Source organism: Salvelinus alpinus, chromosome 5 (genome assembly GCF_045679555.1).
Source record: "Salvelinus alpinus chromosome 5, SLU_Salpinus.1, whole genome shotgun sequence".
Classification (NCBI taxonomy): Eukaryota; Metazoa; Chordata; class Actinopteri; order Salmoniformes; family Salmonidae; genus Salvelinus; species Salvelinus alpinus.
In genome coordinates this window covers 16373540-16393607 of record NC_092090.1, presented here as the reverse complement: position 1 = coordinate 16393607, position 20068 = coordinate 16373540, and the positions used below count along the sequence as shown (strand labels likewise).

At 41.1% G+C, this 20068-nt stretch overlaps 1 protein-coding gene across 3 annotated transcripts in view; it reads left to right on the top strand.

The window, feature by feature from the left end:
* Nucleotides 1–1588: 1588 nt before the first annotated feature.
* The window catches only part of LOC139575616 (uncharacterized), a 49642-nt gene continuing 31162 nt past the window's right edge, over nt 1589–20068 (top strand). The window contains exons 1-2 of one of the 3 annotated variants that reach the window (XM_071400768.1): nt 1589–1815; nt 17695–17824. In XM_071400768.1, coding sequence (XP_071256869.1) covers nt 17695–17824 — 130 coding nt within the window. In that variant the 5' untranslated portion in view covers nt 1589–1815. Of the gene's footprint in view, nt 1816–6112; nt 6133–17694; nt 17825–20068 lie in introns of those variants that run through there. The other 2 variants (XM_071400769.1, XM_071400771.1) reach the window with 2 other exon arrangements.

Sequence of the window (20068 nt, the reverse complement as noted above, 5' to 3'; positions counted from 1 at the left end):
CAATAGCCTCTTGGTGGATGCTGCAGTGTACCCAAGTTGCATCAGGAGCAACTGCTTGCACACGCGTTACCATTCCACTATGTCTCCCTGTCATGGCTTTTGCGCCATCAGTACAGATTTTCCATTTGATGTCACAAAGCTGTCCAGTACTTTAAAAATATCCTCTCATGTTGTCCTGGTTTCCAGTGATTTGCAGAAGAGGATGTCTTCCTTAATTGACCCCCCATAAACATAACGGACAAATACCAGGAGCTGTGCCAGGCCCGCCACGTCTTTTGACTCAGTCAGCTGGCAGTCCGATGGACTAATTTGTGTTTTGCGGATGTCAGGAGAACGCTACCCTCCCGAATGCGTAGTGACAACTGTAAAGTGCCCCCGTGGACAAAGCAAGGTCCATACAGAAATGGTTTGTCGACATTGGTTTTGAAGAACTTGACTGGCCTACACAGAGCCCTGACCTCAATCCCATCAAACACCTTTGGGATGAATTGCCCAACATCAGTGCCCTACCTCACTAATGCTCTTGTTGCTGAATGGAAGCAAGTCCCTGCAGCAATGTTCCAACATCTAGTGGAAAACCTTCCCAGAAGAGTGGAGGCTGTTATAGCAGCAAAGGTGGGACCAACCCCATATTAATGCCCATGATTGTGGAATGAGATGTTTGACATGCTGGTGTCAACATACTTTTGTACATGTAGTGTGTCATACTAATTTAAGTGTCCCAGATTTACATTTACTGTGTTAAGTCTAGTCTATGAGACCAGGCTGGAAGTGCACATGTCACAGTCATATATTACATACAGTTGCCTACTTCAGTAAACATGAAACTTAAAGCTGCAATATGTAACTTTTTGAATGACCCAACCAAATTCACAAATGCGTGTTATAGATATGTCATTCTCATTGAAAGAAAGTCTAAGTGCTAGTTCTCTTCTATGTGCGCTATTTCTATGCTTCCCATGTTTACGTTTAGTTTTTGAGTCTTACTATCAGTTTTGAGAACCAGCTTCAAACAGCTGAAAATACAATATTTCTGTCAATGGAAAATATATTTCACAGTGGTTTAGATGGTACAATGATTCTCTACTCTTTACTTGCTTGTCACAAAACGAATTTTTGCGACCAGGAAATAGCAGAGCGATTTATGCATAGTGCATCTTTAAGTGGAGTGTTTTCCGCTTCATGACACTACTAACTTTTGTTTTTGACCCAACCAAATTCACAAATGTGTGTTATAGATATGTCATTCTCATTGAAAGAAAGTCTAAGTGCTAGATCTCTTCTATGTGCGCTATTTCTATGCTTCCCATGTTTACGTTTAGTTTTTGAGTCTTACTTTCAGTTTTGAAAACCAGCTTCAAACAGCTGAAAATACAATATTTTTGTGTATGGAAAATATATTTCACAGTGGTTTAGATGGTACAATGATTCTCTACTCTTTACTTGCTTGTCACAAAAACACATTTTGCGACCAGGAAATAGCAGAGCGATTTATGCATAGTGCATCTTTAAGTGGAGTGTTTTCCCGCTTCATGACACTACTAACTTTTGTTTTTGTAGAAGCCCCCTCCCCCCCCGTTCATGTTACAAGACTTGTACCTAAATTTCGTTTTCACCCAGCCACACCCTTTCCAAGAAATGAACGTTTTTGTAAACACAATCTGAAAAGTCAGAGCAAGTTTTCACTGCCCGTGGATCAACATCCATCAAGGTAACGTGTTCTCTTTTTACGTTAAGTAAATAAATCACTTTTTTTTAGAAACCGAGAGACAAAAACAGAACATTCGAGAAGACGTATGGACAACATCTAACAAGGTAAATATGTTATTTAAAAAACTTTATATTATAAGATTAACCAAAAAGAAATAGATTTTTGTTGTTGTTAGAAGTAGTAGTATGTAGTTATAAGACTAGAATGGCATGAAAGGGATAACGAACCTGTGTAATTGCGCACCCAGCTCACTCAGGTGCTTCGCTATATCACATTTGACATTGTCCGTAAGCTTGAATTCATTTGCACACAAAATATCATACAATGATGGAAAGACCTGTGTGTTTTTCCTGATCTCATGACCTGGTCATGTAAAACGCTGGGTCCCATTCTTAGGCTATGACAGGGTCCAACGTTTCTCATGCCAAAAGCGCCACCATTATGATCACTGTCAAAGCTGTACAATACTGCTTTGATAATACGGCATTATTTGTTCTACCGAATGGAAAACGTCTGTGAGCATTTGAAATTAGATCAGGATCAAACATGTTTGCAAATATCGTTGATACAGATGTTATTAGCAACTCCTGGGGTAGCTAGCTAGCACCAATGCCACCAGCCTGAAAACAATGACCAGTAGAAACTGCAGCCATTTTCAATATACTTAGCAATGGTTTAGGAATCCATGTAAGTATTAGCTAGTTAGCCACTTGTTGTTCTCCTATTGAAATAACTAGTATGGTTTGACCGGACCGGGTTATGTGTTGTAAAGCTAGCCACAATAAGCATTAGCCACAATAGTGGAATTTGCGTTTCGCATTCAAAATAAAAGTCCCTCTGAAAGTGATGCAGAAGGTTACAATTGGTGGAATCATGCCATGTTTAGACGAGATAATGTTAAACAAGGTTGGAGTGTTGGAATGTGGAGTAATGAAATGGAGTATGAGTCTACTCGGTGACACCCACAGAACATTTCTGTGAAGAGTTAACGTAAATATCAGCGTCATAGTGGCGGAACTTTGACTGTGGAAAACCACCTCCCCAGTCAGCCTATTGTGTATATTAAAATTTTAAGTTGCACTTTACAGCCTTACCTAAAGATTGGGGATCAATGAAATGGGGTATCAGTCTACTCAGTACGCAAGTGTTTTTTTCCCCTAAGTCCATGTTGTGTTGTTTTCCTCTGGAATAGTGTTCAATACACATAGTAAGTTGATTGGTACAATAAATGTGGCTCAATTCAGTGGCTTCAGAGTCCTGAAATAAGAGCTACGACGCTAATGTTCTCTGGTGTCACTGAGTGACTGATACCCCATGTCATTGATCCACAATACATAGGTAGGCTGTACAGTTAAATAAGTATGCCCCCAATGCAATTCCAAAGTCTAGTACATCCAGTGTGATGAACATATTTTTGTCAAATTAACAAGTTATTGTATTTTGTTAAATTTATTTAAGGACATTCCAACTTCGTTTAGCATGATCTATTCCATTATTGCATGATTCCACTATTTGTATTAATTTGAATTACTTTCAAATTAGATACCTTTATTTTGAAGGCGAACCGCAAATTCCACTATTGTGGCTAATCTTTATTGTGGCTAGTTTCACATATGTGGGTCCGACCACCATTACTCAAATAAGAACTATCTTATAAATTAGGGGTATTTTAGACGATGACACCAAGCTAGCTAACTATAGCTACGGAAACAAATTGTGTTGTTTTGCTATGTTTTTAGGGAAGAACATGGTTTGCATCCATCGCTAGATAGCTTTTTTATAACCAGCACTGTCCAGAGCTTGGGGAAGTGTGTCTTCTCTCGTGCGGCAGGTGCGTCACGAGACAAAACTTTACCAGCATCATAGCATACGTATCGGTGAATCGTTGTGACATTTGAATTACGAGTGATAGTGTAATCAATGTGTTTGAAAACTTTGTGGAATCTGTGTGGGTAGCTGGACAGGTAGGATGACTGACAGTGAAGGTGAACAGGTGGTCACGTGTCAGGTGACAGAGGAATGGATGAGACTGAGTCAGGAATTCCTTTAACCATAAAGTGGTATATTTACTGAGTAGTCTGTGCTGCGTAACAAAGGAAACAAAATAACATGTATCCAATCAAATTCATAATCACAAAGATCAAATCATAACAAGCATTTATGATTAACATAATTTAGGGAATTCAACAATCCAGTTCATTAAGAAGTCAATAGAAATCATCCGTGAGTCATTTAGGCTCGTAACTATTTATCATAAGTCATGAAAGAATGCAAACAGTGAATGGTTATTCAATCTATAATCCCCATTAGTTTGATATCAAAGTCGATCAATTAGCAAACAATGACGTTTCTCATTTCACCCTTTCAATTGTCTTCTTGTGTACATGTAATTAATTGAATTACATATTAACCATATCGATTGCATAATTGGCCTATGATGATCCGTAGGGCGGTGATCATTGACAATTCACATTACACCATATGTTTGAAGCGTGTGCTCCAAGCCGCGCTCCCGCGGTAATAACTATAAACAATAACTGATGGCCCACTCTCCCGATCGCAACAGTTAGTTCAGATGAACGGTAACAGAGTCGGTGGATTCATGGACGCACAGGACTTCTGGAGCAGACGGAGTTAAGGAAGAGAAAGCAGCGAGAGCAGGCGTTTTCCTCCTTTTATGGGGATGAGATCTGTCGGTCATTGCCACCTGACCTAATTAAAGCGCCCCTGGCCCTGCTGAGTAAGTGGCCATGAATTAAAGGATTATTCCACCAACTCCATGGGCCTTTTCTACAGTGTTATAACTACTTTAAAAAGTCATAAACGTGATGTGCAGTCATAATCGGGTCCTGATTGATCAACGAGCTTATTTGACGAGTCCAATAGTGTCATTTGACGTGTATCTTTTTTGACACACATAGACCCAAGTTTTGGGTTCATGCTGGGCCGATAGGTTGCCAATGCTTTCGCTCTATATGCAGCTATTAATATGCTATATTTGGTTATTGTGATATGTATTAAAAAACTGTTTAATATAATTTAGCAATTTAAGTCATTACTCTATTCTTTACAATTGCATTTTTTCTCTAAAGTATGTTATTCTGAGAAAGTTGTTTTACATCTCAAAATAGGACGCTGCCCCTTTAAGAGAACTGCTTCCAAAATATATATTTACCTGGTAACAGTAGGCTAGCCAAAACGAAATCTATAGTGTATTTTTGTAGCTTTCTTTTTGCAGACTATCAACAATAGCCAGCATATTGCTAGCTAGTATGTCTACTGTTGAAGATTCACTTTTGTAAATCCCTTTCCCTCAAATATATAAGCTAAGCAAGTAGATTGATGGGTGCTTATTTTTGCACAGGACAGCTTGCGCGTGTTGTGTAAACATATTGTACCGACCCTGGGTTTATAAGCGCGGATATCGACTCTGCCGCTCGAGCATGCTTTTGCGGCACAGTCGATAGCGCGCTGGACTTCGGGCTAGAAGGTCGAGGGTTCGAGCTGCACCCTGACAGTTTTATTACGATATCAACTTCTGTACTGATTGAGTGTTGTGACCATAGACAATTAAAACCACAAAGACGATGCTATGTGTTGGACATTGACAAACCTTAACAATGTTTTTATATATATATTTTTTTTAAATGTTTAGCTCACATAATATAATTTAAAAGTAGTCATTAAGGTGTCTGTAATAGAATAAAAGTGTTGAACACGAATGTAGACATTAATAAATGCATTTCTATAGCTTCGTAAATCTTTTTTTACAATTGAGGTGTACCAAGACGGCTACACGGTGGCTTCATCAAGCCAGTGGGAATGTGTTTAGGAAACTCTTAACATCACATGTGTGCTACATAAACGAATCGAGCCCCACAGTGGAGGCGTCATAATACCCATAAAATCTAGCTGTCAAACAGGGAAATGGTTCCAGTCGTTTTTTCCACTATTCATTTTCCCATAGGGGATTTTAGAAACAATTAAAATAAGGTCTGTGTTTCGTGTAGGCTCACCCTGACGTTTGATAACACTGTAAATCTCTCTAGAACAAGATGACTTTTATCAATATCTGTATCTACAGCCCCAAAAATGAAATGCTAATTAGCTGCTAATGTAGCTATCATAAAGGACTACAAAAATGCCATGATCTAAGTGTAACGGATGTGAAATGGCTAGCTAGTTAGTGGGTACGCGCTAGTAGCGTTTCAATCAGTTACGTCACTTGCTCTGAAACATATTAGTAGTGTTGCCCCTTGCTCTGCAAGGGCCGCGGCTTTTGTGGAGCGATGGGTAACGACGCTGCGTGGGCGTCAGTTGTCGATGTGTGCAGAGGGTCCCTGGTTCGCGCCCGGGTATAGGCGAGGGGACGGTTTAAAGTTATACTGTTACATAGACGAGACTGGCGAATCGAGGCAAAGGTAAGACTCTCTGGATTAACTATCCAATATTAGCTAAATGTAGTAATGAATAAATGGTCAATTATGTCCTGTGCAAGTTTTAAATTGACAAAATACCAGTTAGCAAAGTTGTCTGCTCAAGATGACATGCAGGGATTTGTATGATGTCTACTTTGATGCTAATTAGCATTTTCGAATCTGAGAGTAAATAGAGCTGAATATATTGCTAAAAGTCACATTGTCCAAAAGAGATTTACATGGTTATGAAAATGTCACGCCAGGGTAAGCCTACACAAAAAAACAGCCCTTATTTTAAGTGTTTCTAAAATCCCCAAATGAATGGTGGAAAAACGATTGGAACCATTTCCCTGTTTGACCGCTAGAATTTATGGGTATTATGACTGGTACTGGGGTACTCCACGAAGGGGAGCTCCAAGTGACTTGCGCAAGGGAACGAGCGCGCGAGGTTGGCTCAGTTTATTCGCTTATGCTATCCATGAATTGTCAGTGTTCAGTTGGTCCACGAGGATGAATAGATTTCTATAGTTTGATTGGCTATGCTGATTAATACAACATAGAGGAAGAGCCATGTAGAATCAAACAGTAAAAACAAGACCAGGACAAGATAGTGGATTTATTAGAATATGGCTGAGTTAATCACACAAGCACATCATAACAATATATTGTTATGACATCATTTATGAATATTGTCAGCTACCATGTTTATGAGTAAAATCTGGAACAAGCTTAATCCTTTACAAATGTCACAAACAGAAATACACTATGCCAAATAGAGAGCCACCTGCTGGCTCAAAACAGCAAATACATTTAACCGCATTGTGTGTACTTACATTGATTCGTCATAGCCATGTGAAATATGACTGATTTTAAACAGCTTAGCCATGTGAAATATGGCCCAGTTGTGTTATGGAGGACTTTAAGCAAGTTCAATTGCAATGCTACATAATCTGTCCTTTAACCTGCTTTTTATAGTTTACATGGCCGGTTAAAATCAGTCTAGAGGTGGGGTCATGCAGAATTGAACAGTAACAAGATAGGACAAGAAGCTAGATTTATTAGAATATGGCTTGAAGTTAAACACATAATACAACTATTGTTTTTATTACATAACTCATGGATATTGACAGCTATCTTAATCCTTTACAAATATTGTCATAAACGGAAATAAACTGCATTCACATATGCATGAAAATGTTTTGTAACCGCTCTGAATTCACAAAATTGACTGACAGGACCAAGTGTGAAAATACCCTTTAGAGCAGTTGGTGGAGTTCAAGTCCCTCAATTATCACATGAATACACATTAGACATGGCAAAATGTATAGTATTGCAAGAAAATTAGCTTTACAACTGAAAAATTGTCTCACCACCAACAAAAAGGGGTGTGAATAGTTTGTGTCATGAACAGTGCTTTTGCACATAGAAATAGGCGTGGTGCACGCAGGGTGGCACAGGATGTTCCCCAATGCTGGAAGGAGGGCTTGAGTGAACAAGTTTGGGAACCCCTGCTTTAGAGGACGATGTGTTAAAATGAACTAATTTCACATTGAAAAGAATGGCTGCCCCTGATGAGGTTGAAATTTGTACAATCCATTTAAATTTCTTAATTAAAATAATATTACACCGGGATAGGGAATTTCACAAATAACCATACACATAAGCCCCACCCAGAATCATGTCTGCAACATTAGGGTTGAAGCAAAAACCTACAGGAGGGTAGCTCTAGGAAGGATGTGCAGCCCTGCTACAAATTCTATTGAATGAAATGAATGACCTCACCTAAGACAAGTGTTAAACCTGCATTTGGTGTCTACAAGAATATGATTGTAAACAAAGATTGTAAACATGTAATTGGATGCAACTGTGCAGCAATGCTCAAGGTATAATCCCACCTGCTGTGTACGAGTTACAAGTGTTAGCGGACGAATACTGTCACCTTGGGTTCCATGGACAGCTGTTGGCAATTGCACTTGGAGTGGTGGGTGCAGGACTCGTTCCACTTGGAAAAGTAGTTGTCTCACACTGTCATGTAGCTCTTTGATGACCAAGCATACCTGCTCATCTTATGATGTTGGGGATGAAGGAAGAGGGGTTAGGCACAGTTTGCAGGATGTGGGCCTAGACAATTTAAGATCAAATGTATTAAAGATGCACTATGCAGAAATCGCTTTTCCAGAAATAATTTCCTGGTTGTCAAACAAGAAGTCGTGGTGTAGAGAATCATTTTACTATCTAAACTGCTGTGAAATATCTTTTCAATAACCAAATATATTGTATATTCAGCTGTTTGCAGCTGGTGTACAAAACCGAAGGTAAAAGACACAAAAAACGAAACTTCAGAATGAGAAGCATAGAAATAGCACACACAGAACACATCTACCGCTTCTTAGACTTGCTTTCAACTGGAATAAAAGATCTATAACTCACATTTCTATGTGAATTTGGTCGGTCGCCCAAAAAGTTACATATTGTAGTTTTAATAGTTACTAAATTAGAAATCATAAAAGTCACAAGGCTACAGAAACATGGTTGTAGCAGGCTTAGCCATCGTCGCCTGTACAGTGTTTTATATTGCTGACATTAGAATGTGAGATATACAGAAGCCTGTAAAGTTTACTTTGGCTGCAGTTCTACTTACTTTCTATGACTACTACTTTCTACTTAGCATTCTATTCTATAGCAAACTGGCAAACTTACAATGACAGTGGCTCTGCATCACATTATTGCACACGCATTTCTAAATTATTTTACATAATAACACCCTTAGAATGAGTAGAAGAGACATGGTTGACCAGACCATGGCAATTTGGCTAGTGGTATAAAAGATGGCTGACATAGAATTGTAATACATCATTGCCATGGTAATCATTCTTACTGCATGTATAGGATACAGAGAGAAGCTAAAAAATTACAGAGATAGAACAAGAGTGTTATAAACTCAGCAAAAAAAGAAACGTCCTCTCTGTCAACTGCGTTTATTTTCAGCAAACTTAACATGTGTAAATATGTGTATGAACATAACAAGATTCAACAACTGAGACATAAACTGAACAAGTTCCACAGACATGTGACTAACAGAAATGGAATAATGTGTCCATGAACAAAGGGGGGTCAAAATCAAAAGTAACAGTCAGTATCTGGTGTGGCCATCAGGTGCATTAAGTACTGCAGTGCATCTCCTCATGGACTGCACCAGATTTGCCAGTTCTTGCTGTGAGATGTTACCCCACTCTTTCACCAAGGCACCTGCAAGTTCCCGGACATTTCTGGGGGGAATGGCCCTAGCCCTCACCCTCCGATCTAACAGGTCCCAGACGTGCTCAATGGGATTGTCAGTGAAGAGCACTTTTTGAGCACTTTTTGAGCACCAGACAGGACTGGCAAAAAGAGCACTTTTTGCCAGTCCTGTCTGGTCCAGCGATGGTGGGTTTGTGCCCACAGGCGACGTTGTTGCTTGTGATGTCTGGTGAGGATCTGCCTTACAGCAGGCCTACAAGCCCTCAGTCCAGCCTCTCTCAGCCTATTGCGGACAGTCTGAGCACTGATGGAGGGATTGTGCGTTCCTGGTGTAACTCGGGCAGTTGTTGTTGCCATCCTGTACCTGTCCCGCAGGTTGATGTTCGGATGTACCGATCCTGTGCAGGTGTTGTTACATGTGGTCTGCCACTGCGAGGACAATCAGCTATCCATCCTGTCTCCCTGTAGCGCTGTCTTAGGCGTCTCAAAGTACGGACATTGCAATTTATTGCCCTGGCCACATCTGCAGTCTTGCCTCCTTGCAGCATGCCTAAGGCACGTTCACGCAGATGAGCAGGGACCCTGGGCATCTTTCTTTGGTTGTTTTTCAGAGTCAGTAGAAAGACCTCTTTAGTGTCCTAAGTTTTCATAACTGTGACCTTAATTGCCAACCGTCTGTAAGCTGTTAGTGTCTTAACGACCGTTCCACAGGTGCATGTTCATTAATTGTTTATGGTTCATTGAACAAGCATGGGAAACAGTGTTTAAACCCTTTACAATGAAGATCTGTGAAGTTATTTGGATTTTTACGAGTTATCTTTGAAAGGCAGGGTCCTGAAAAAGGGACGTTTCTTTTTTTGCTGAGTTTATATGCAAAACAAATTGAGACGGCACCATAGCAACTAAGCGTAATTTGACTTAACATTGAAATGTCTGTTGAGTTGATCGTTACTAAAGCTGCAAATTAAAATTCCAAAAAACGGTACACCAAAAGATGTCTGCTAGTGCCATGGAATGTTTATTTGATGTCTGTTGTACTAATTTCATTTCTATGATAACAATAAGTGTCTCAGTTTTTTTTTTTATTTCACCTTTATTTAACCAGGTAGGCAAGTTGAGAACAAGTTCTCATTTACAATTGCGACCTGGCCAAGATAAAGCAAAGCAGTTCGACACATACAACAACACAGAGTTACACATGGAGTAAAACAAACATAGAGTCAATAATACAGTAGAAAAATAAGTATTTTTACAATGTGAGAAAATGAGGTGAGATAAGGGAGGTAAAGGCAAAAAAAGGCCATGGTGGCAAAGTAAATACAATATAGCAAGTAAAACACTGAAATGGTAAGATTTGCAGTGGAAGAATGTTTCTCCCATCCTTCTGCAGATCATTTCAAGCTCTGTCAGGTTGGATGGGGAGCGTCGCTGCACAGCTTTTTTTACAGGTCTCTCCAGAGATGTTTGATCAGGTTCAAGTCTGGGATCTGGCTGGGCCACTCAAGGACATTCAGAGACTTGTCCTGAAGCCACTCTTGCGTTGTCCTGAGCGCTCTCAAGCAGGTTTTCATCAAGGATCTCTCTGTACTTTGCTCCGTTCATCTTTCCCTCAATCCTGACTAGTCTCCCAGTCCCTGCCGCTGAAAACCATCCCCACAGCATGATGCTGCGTCCACCATGCTTCACCGTAGGGATGACGTTTTCTTCCAGACGTGACGCTTGACATTCAGGCCAAAGAGTTCAATCTTGGTTTCATACATCATGGTGCCTTTTGGCAAACTCAAAGCGGGCTATCATGTGCCTTTAACTGTGGCCACTAAAGGCACCTTGATGTATGAAACCAAGATTGAACTCTTTGGCCTGAATGCCAAGCGTCACGTCTGGAAGAAAACTTCATCTCTACGGTGAAGCATGGTGGACGCAGCAATAAAGGCCTGATTGGTGGAGTGCTGCAGCGATGGTTGTCCTTCTGGAAGGTTCTCCCATCTCCACAGAGGAACTCTGGAGCTCTGTCAGAGTGACCATCCGGTTCTTGGTCACCTCCTTGACCAATGCCCTTGTCCCTCGATTGCTGAGTTTGGCCGGGTGGCCAGCTCTAGGAAGATTATTGGTTGTTCCAAACTTCTTCCGTTAAGAGTGGTACCCTTCCCCAGATCTGTGCCTCAACACAATCCTGTCTCTACGGACAATTCCTTCAACCTCATGGCTTGGTTTTTGCTCTGACATGCACTGTCAACTGTGGAACCTTATATAGACAAGTGTGTGCCTTTCCAAATCATGTCCAATCAATTGAATTTACGACAGGTGGACTCCAATCAAGTTGTAGAAATATCTCAGGGTGATCAGTGGAAACAGGATGCACCTGAGCTCAAAAGGAACATAAAATAATTAATACAATTCTCTTCAATGTCACTGACCCACGAGCCACTGCGGCCCTTCAAGATGAGTTCCGTTTTTTTGTGGCCTCCATCAAAGTTGCCCATTCCTGCTGTAGATTATACTATTTACCAAGAGAGTTTTAACCTATATTTTTCGTAGCTGTCTACTTACCACCACAAACCGATGCTGGCACTAAGACCGCATTCAACGAGCTGTGTAGGGCCAATTGTTAGGGGAATTTAATAATTCCTTTATGTGCTCATTAATTAAAATCACTCTGTTTCTAAGAATTTGTAAGATTCTTATTAGCATAAAATACAGGGACCAGTCTTATTAAAATGAGATAATAGTATTTATTCTCAGAGCACGCTCCCATTTAACCACAAACAACAGTTTATATACAAAATATGACGTCATTGGTTACATAATGAAGCTCCTCCTCTTGACCAAGACAAAACAGGTTCAAAAGTTCATTCCAACTCACCAGCGACACGACACACAATATAACTAGATTAACTCCTGAAGTTTCACCATAATTTATTACCACTTTAGCAGACAGCTCAAGATAATGGAAGACCTAGGGAGTCACTCGCTGCCTTATCTAAACATCCCAGGGCTAAGTTGAGTCGGTTCAACCATAGTTTAACAATCCTTTTTGCTTACTTCATAACCCACATCACATACCTCTCCAACTAAGTTGGAATGGTGTTTATTATGTTTTAATTACTCCTTGTTCATGCTACATAATCCCTTCCTTATGAATTAACATTATTAATCAGATATAATAATACAGGGTAGAGTTCAATTAATTATAGTTTTATCTAAATGTAGACATTGTTTAGTCATTATTCATAAAATTCCTAACAATAAGAGAACAACAAAATGCTCACCCAGAGGCTGCGCTCCTAGTGGCCAGTGATTTTAATGTAGGAAAACAAAAATAGTTCTTACCTAATTTCTACCAGCATGTCACCTGTGCAACTAGAGGCCAAAAAACTCTAGATCATCTTTATTCCACACACAGAAATGCATACCAAGCTCTCCCTCGCCCTCCATTTGGCAAATCTGACCATGCATCTATCCTCCTGATTACAAATAAAAAGTAAAATAGGAAGTACCAGCTCAACACGGAAATGGTCGATGAAGCGGATGCTAAGATACAGGATTTTTTTCGCTAGCACAGACTGGAATATGTTCCTGGATTCATCCAATGGCATTGAGGAGTTTACCACACCGGCTTCATTAATATGTACATTGACAACGCTTTCGCCACAGTGACCATATACGTACATATCCCAACCAGAAGCCATGGATTACAGGCAACATCCACACTGAGCTAAAGGCTAGAGCTGCTGCTTTTCAAAGCATAAATACAGGACTAAGATCGAATCCTTCTACACCGGCTCTGATGCTTGCCAGATGTGGCAGTCTTGCAAACTATCACGGATTACAAAGGGAAACCCAGCCGCGAGCTGCCCATTGACGCGAGACTACCAGGTGAGCTTTGAGGCTAGCAACACTGAACTATGCATGAGAGTACCAGCTGTTCCAGAAGACTGTATGATGATGCTCGCCATAGCCGATGTTAGTAAGACCTTTAAACAGGTTAACATTCACAGGGCCAGGGGACGGATTACCAGAATGTGTACTCAGAGAATGCGCTGACCAGCTGGCAAGTGTCTTTACTGACATTTTCAACCTCTCCCTGACCCAGTCTGTAATACATACATGTTTCAAGCAGACCACCATAGTCCCTGTGCCCAAGGACGCCAAGGTAACCTGTCTAAATGACGATCGCCTGTTGCACTCACATCTGTAGCCATGAAATGCTTTGAAAGGCTGGTCATGGCTCACATCAACACCATCATCCCAGACACCCTGGACCCACTCCAATTCGCCCCAACAGATGACGCTATCTCAATTGCACTCTGTCACAAGAATTTTGCTATCTCAATGGTTGAACTCCCCTATCACTCAAGCTTTGTCTATTTCCCAGAGGTCGTAAATCTCCGGATAATAAAGAATTAGACAAAGTCTCAGATTCTGCAATAGATCAATACTTTATTCAGAGAGCGCTATGTCTTCAAAATGAGAAGACAATCTTTTTATAGCACACACACACACAAATTAACTCACATCAGTAGAAACTCCACCTCTCTTTAGGTGGGCTGTATTTTTCCAAAGTTCACATACATTGTTTATCACCCTTCTGCAACGTGTTTCATCATCTTCTGCAAGCCATTTCTAACAGTTTTTCTCCTCCCTAGGGTGGGGAGGCCTCTTCCCAGTTATTAGTTTCACCGTTATCACAAGTCGACAGTTCAGTTGTCCTTGAATGTCTCAACTTGTTACGGCTCTCGTTGGGAGAAGGAGACCAAGACGCAGCGTGGTAGGCGTACATCGTATTTTTATTGATGATAACAAATGCAAAAACAAAAGCGCAGAGTTCTGTCAGGAAAACACTAAACAGAAAACAAGACCCCACAAAACCCAAACGGAAAATGACAACTTATATATGATCCCCAATCAGAGACAACGATAGACAGCTGCCTCTGATTGGGAACCACACTCGGCCAAACACAAAGAAATAGAAAACAGAATTTTCCACCCGAGTCACACCCTGACCTAACCAAACATAGAGAATAATAAGGATCTCTAAGGTCAGGGCGTGACACAACTATACCCAGCTCATATTGCGAAATAGTAACACAATGGCCTAGTCACATCACATTATTGAATTATGATTCTAACAATTATATGGTTTCAGGGTGGAATACTTTAGTCATTATCTTAAACATACAAATTATTCTATCACAATCCACAATGCCCTTTCCCACCTGGACAAAAGTAAACACCTATGTGAGAATGCTGTTCATTTACTACAGCACAGCGTTCAACATAGCTTAGTGATGAACTTCAGAGGGCACTAAGGACCCTAGGGCTGAACTCCTCCCTCTGCAACTGGATCCTGGACTTCCTTACAAGCCCCCCCCCTAATAGTGTAGGCAACAACACATCCGCCACACTGACCCTTAACATGGGGACCACTCAGGGGTGCCTGTACTCCCTGTTAACCCACGACTGAGTGGCCGCTCACGACTCCAAAACCATAATTAAGTTTGCCAACGTCACGACGGTGGTAGGTCTGATTACCGACAACGATGAGGCAGCCTATCGGGAGGAGGTCAGAGACCTGGCTTTGTGGTGCCAGGACAACAAATACTCCCTCAACGTGAGCAAGACAAAGCAGCTGATCGTGGACTACAGGAAATGGAGGGCCGATCACGCCCCCATTCACATCAATGGGGCTGTAGCGGAACAGGTTGAGAGCTTCAAGTTCCTCAGTGTCCAAATCACTAAGGACCTGTCATGGTCACACCAACACAGTCGTGAAGAGAGCAAGACAACTTCTCCTCCCCCTCAGGAGGCTTCAAATATTCCAGGACCTCTATACCAGGCAGTGTCAGAGGAAGGCCCTAAAAATTGTCAGACTCCAGCTACCCAAGTCATAGACTGTTCTCTCTGCTACCGCACGGCAAGCGGTACCGGAACGTTAAGACTGGGACTAAAAGGCTCCCGAACAGTTTTTACAACCATAAGACTGTTGAACAGTTAATCAAATGGCTGTCCTGGATATTTGCATTGACCCCCTTTTTATTTGCACTGATTCTCTGGCACCGGCTCGATGTACACTCACTGGACTCTACCCAGACACTCACACATACTACACTGACACTCCAACACACACACACAAGCATATTGATGCCATACATACGGTATACACACACCCTCACAGACACTTTATTATCTATCCTGATTGCCAAGTCACTTTTACCCCTACCTACATGTACATATTACCTCAACTACCTCGTACCCCTGCACATTGACTTGGTACCGGTAATCCTTGTATATAGTCTCATTGTTGTTATTTTATTGTCTTACTATTTTATTTTTCTTACTTTCTAACTCTGCGTTGTTGGGAAAGGGCTTGTAGTAAGCATTTCACAGTAAAGTACCTGTTGTATTTTGAGCATGTGACAAGTAAAATTTGATTTGATTAACATATCTAGCTACAACCAGGCCTGCCTTGAACAGTCTTGAACAGTCTTGGTTTCCACTAATGCGATGCTGCCCATAACAAATGGGGAAAGAATGGGGTTTTGGGATAAACGCCCGAAAATAAGGTCTGAGGTTAATACAGGCTTAGGAGATCATATATGTTTTGTTCTATGAGATAATATCAGTCAGTTAACATGACCTTTATGAATTATGAGGCCTTTATGTGTTTCATGTGGATGTTTTGGTTACATAAATGCTTAAAAATGCACAAAAAAATGACAGTTGATGCAGATTAGCACTTTTTTAAACCTATTTCACTATTTATTTTAAATTTGGGTTAGCAAGTGTAGGCCTATATCCTTTCTAAATGAATAGTTACATAGAAATGTGGGTCAATTTTGTACTTGTGACAATATTGTAAATTATTACATTTGTTTTAAGGCTTATTCATCATCATGGTGGTGTAACAGTATAACTTTAGACCATCCCCTCGCCCATACCCGGGCGCGAACCAGGGACCTTCTGCACACATCGACAACTGACGCCCAAGCAGCATCGTTACCCATCGCTCCACAAAGGCCACGGCCCTTGCAGAGCAAGGGGCAATCCTACTTAAGTCTCAGAGCAAGTGACGTAACTGATTGAAATGCTACTAGCGCATACCCGCTAACTAGCTAGCCATTTCACATCCGTTACACTCACCCCCCTTTCAACCTCCTCCTTTTCCGCAGCAACCAGTGATCCGGGTCACGGCACCAATGTAACAGTAAAACTTTAGACCATCCCCTCGCCCATACCCGGGCGCGAACCAGGGACCTTCTGCACACATCGACAACTGACGCCCAAGCAGCGTCGTTACCCATCGCTCCACAAAGGCCACGGCCCTTGCAGAGCAAGGGGCAATCCTACTTAAGTCTCAGAGCAAGTGACGTAACTGATTGAAATGCTACTAGCGCATACCCGCTAACTAGCTAGCCATTTCACATCCGTTACACTGGCTGTCAATATTAATGAATGATGTCATAAAAACTCAATTTTATGATGTAGCCTACATGTGCTTGTGTGATTTACTCCCAACCATATACTAGTAAATCCACTTTATTGTCCTGGTCTTGTTACGGTTTCATTCTACATGTCCCGAACAAGTGAAACTTCATGTAAACAGTTTGTTTATGTTTGTGACAATATTTGTAAATTATTAAGATTTAGACTTATTTGTCAGCATGGTAGCTGTCAATATTCATGAATTATGTCATAAAAACATATACAACCGCGGACCTACTGAATCTCCCTCTTGCAGGGCTCAACTGAACACAGACAATTCAATCAACCCTGCGCTGGATAATCAATTCATCCTCGCGCACGCTGACAAATTTAAACTACCCCGCACTGGGGACCAACCAACTTGATAACGCGAGTGAACCAACTGAACCGGACTCGTTCCCTTCTGCAAGTCACTTGGCTCTGTGCTCGGCAATTCGAGTGCAAGTGTGTCTATTCATTCCTTGTCACTTGGATGTATTTCACGCGACATTCGACCAGCTTTTGTCCACATCGGCGCCTTGAACATATTTTGCCGTTGCCGCAACGAAGTCACAGCACTAATTTGCCTTGCTGCGGTCCCCAACATAGTATTATCATCCTCTCTCCCTTGTACTTCTATGCCTGTGTGTGAGCAGTTGCTGTGACTTCTGTTACACAGACAGCTTCTCCGACTCTCGTGACACAAGCCTCTTTTACCAACAAAAGTCACTGGAGGGGTCTAAAAACTCGCTAAATCGAGCGACAAAGTCGCAAAATTTACACTGGTCCAATCAACATCCAGGATCCAAACAACCCTGTTTTATATAATGCGTAGGCCAATTTGATATTTGTCCTTTGTTTCAGATGGATAAGATATTCAACATTCTCCAGCAGCACAGACTGGAACCCTACTACGATAAATTCCGCACATTTGGTGTCAAAGATGAGAGAGATTTCGTTGAAGACATAACTGGTGAAGATCTAGTCAACATGGGTAAGGATCAGGCTGTAACTTTCCAGAGGAAAAGGGGTCAACCTGATATTAGAGAGAGGCCAATTTGACTCCCTCAATAATATACCATGGCATTCTGTGGTTTAAACACTGCACAGCCTACTCAATTCCTCATTTTATTAATTTGTTTCACCCACCAATTATGCTTTTGGTTTGGCCCGGTCCTCAAAGTCCATGGTTTGTGAAGGAATAAAAAGTTGCACAAGATTTGTAAGAATGGAGCAAACCCGTAATTCTGTGAGCTAACGTTTAACATGGTAAGCACGAAAAAGTTTTACATTGAAAGGCCATTTTTCAAATGGTGACAGTTTCTATTGCAAAGTGACGAGATGTGCATCTGGTGTGAGCGTTATTTATCAAAACGAGTGATAATTGGTAACGCTTGTATTGTGCTAAATTTTGTGAGTTCAAAGACAACTTTGGTAGTATTATAAACTTTGAAACAACTGGTTTCTAGTAGGCATCATAATTAGAGGGGGGGGCGCACTAATCATATTTATGCAACATTATAATCACCCTAACAATACTTCCAGAACAACCTTTATATTCTATTTCAATTGACAACATTTACAAAAGAAATGGGTCCAGCCTAGTCTTCATTGATAGGGATGTATGTGACATTGTAAGCTCGTTTATTTCTCCTTTATAAATGTTTTTATTTCAATATGGAAGGGGAACCAGTTACTAGTGTTTATGTACTGTTTCTTGAAGAGTAAAATGTATTCATACCATTTTTGTGGGGAGGTTAGGGGGCATTGGGGGTCAAATGATGTTCTCCCATGATGAAAGGGGACCATGAAAAAGTTTTTGAAGCACAATCTAATTAATGATTAGCAAAAATTCAGATGGGAAACCCCATGCTTCAGCATTACACTGCATCAGGTGGACTACAGGTGATAATGCTTATTGCTAAATAACACACCAGCCTGATAATATAGACCAATATTTTGTTAGGCTCATTTTTGGAGGGGAACATTTTAATGGTCTCACCATTTTATTTTCATGAATTTTGGAGTAGAAAAGTCACCAGAGCTGCGTTCAGTACAAAACAAAACTAAACGTAACGCAACGTTCAATTAAACGGAAACAGTGCTGTTCTGAACGACCAATTGAAAAACGGGGAGGGGTTGGGTAGTGTGTTCAAAATGCACAGTTGCCCTTCAAATATGTCACTCATTGCTTCAAGCCACACTCACCAAATGGAGCAAATGTAGGCTGCCTCAAAGTCGGTTCAAGGACGTTGAAGAACGTTTTGGGGAAACATGTCATTCAGTGCAACGTAGCAAAAGTTAAATCAAATTGAACGCATCCAGGGCCTCCCGGGTGGCGCAGTGGTCTAAGGCACTGCATCGCAGTGCTAGCTGTGCCACCAGAGATTCTGGGTTTGAGGCCGGGCTCTGTCGCAGCCGGCCGCAACCGGGAGGCCCATGGTATCCTTGTCTCAGACACATTGGTGTGGCTGGCTTCCGGGTTGGATGGGGATTGTGTCAAGAAGCAGTGCGGCTTGGCTTGGTTGGGTTGTGTTTCAGAGGACGCATGGCTCTCGACCTTCACCTCTCCTGAGTCCGTACGGGAGTTGCAGCGATGAGACAAGACTGTAACTACTACCAATTGGGGAGGGAAATAAAGGGGGTACATTTTTTAAATAAAATTTAACTCATCCAGAACTGACTTTCTCATAGTTGTTCTACAAAAAAAATGACCAAGCATGGTTACTTTCTGAACTGATAGCGTTAGACCAACAAGTAATACAGAAATTATTCATTTTTCAGTTGTGGTTGGAAACAAACTATGGAGCAAAACGGACTGGGTTGACGGGGTAGTTATTATTGGCTACTTTACCATAACTAGTAGATTTCTTTTTTTACATTTCACCTTTATTTAACCAGGTAGGCCAGTTTAGAACAAGTTCTCATTTACAACTGCGACCTGGCCAAGAAAAAGCAAAGCAGTGCAACACAAACAACACAGAGTTACATATGGAATAAACAAACGTACAGTCAATAACACAATAGAAAAATCTATATACAGTGTGTGCAAATGTAGTAAGATTAGGGAGATAAGGCAATAAATAGGCCATAGTGGCGAAATAATTACAATTGAGCAATTAAACACTTGAGTGATAGATGTGCAGAAGATGAATGTGCAAGTAGAGACACTGTTGTGCAAAGGAGCAAAAAAAAATAACAACATGGGGATGAGGTAGTTGGGTGGGCTATTTACAGA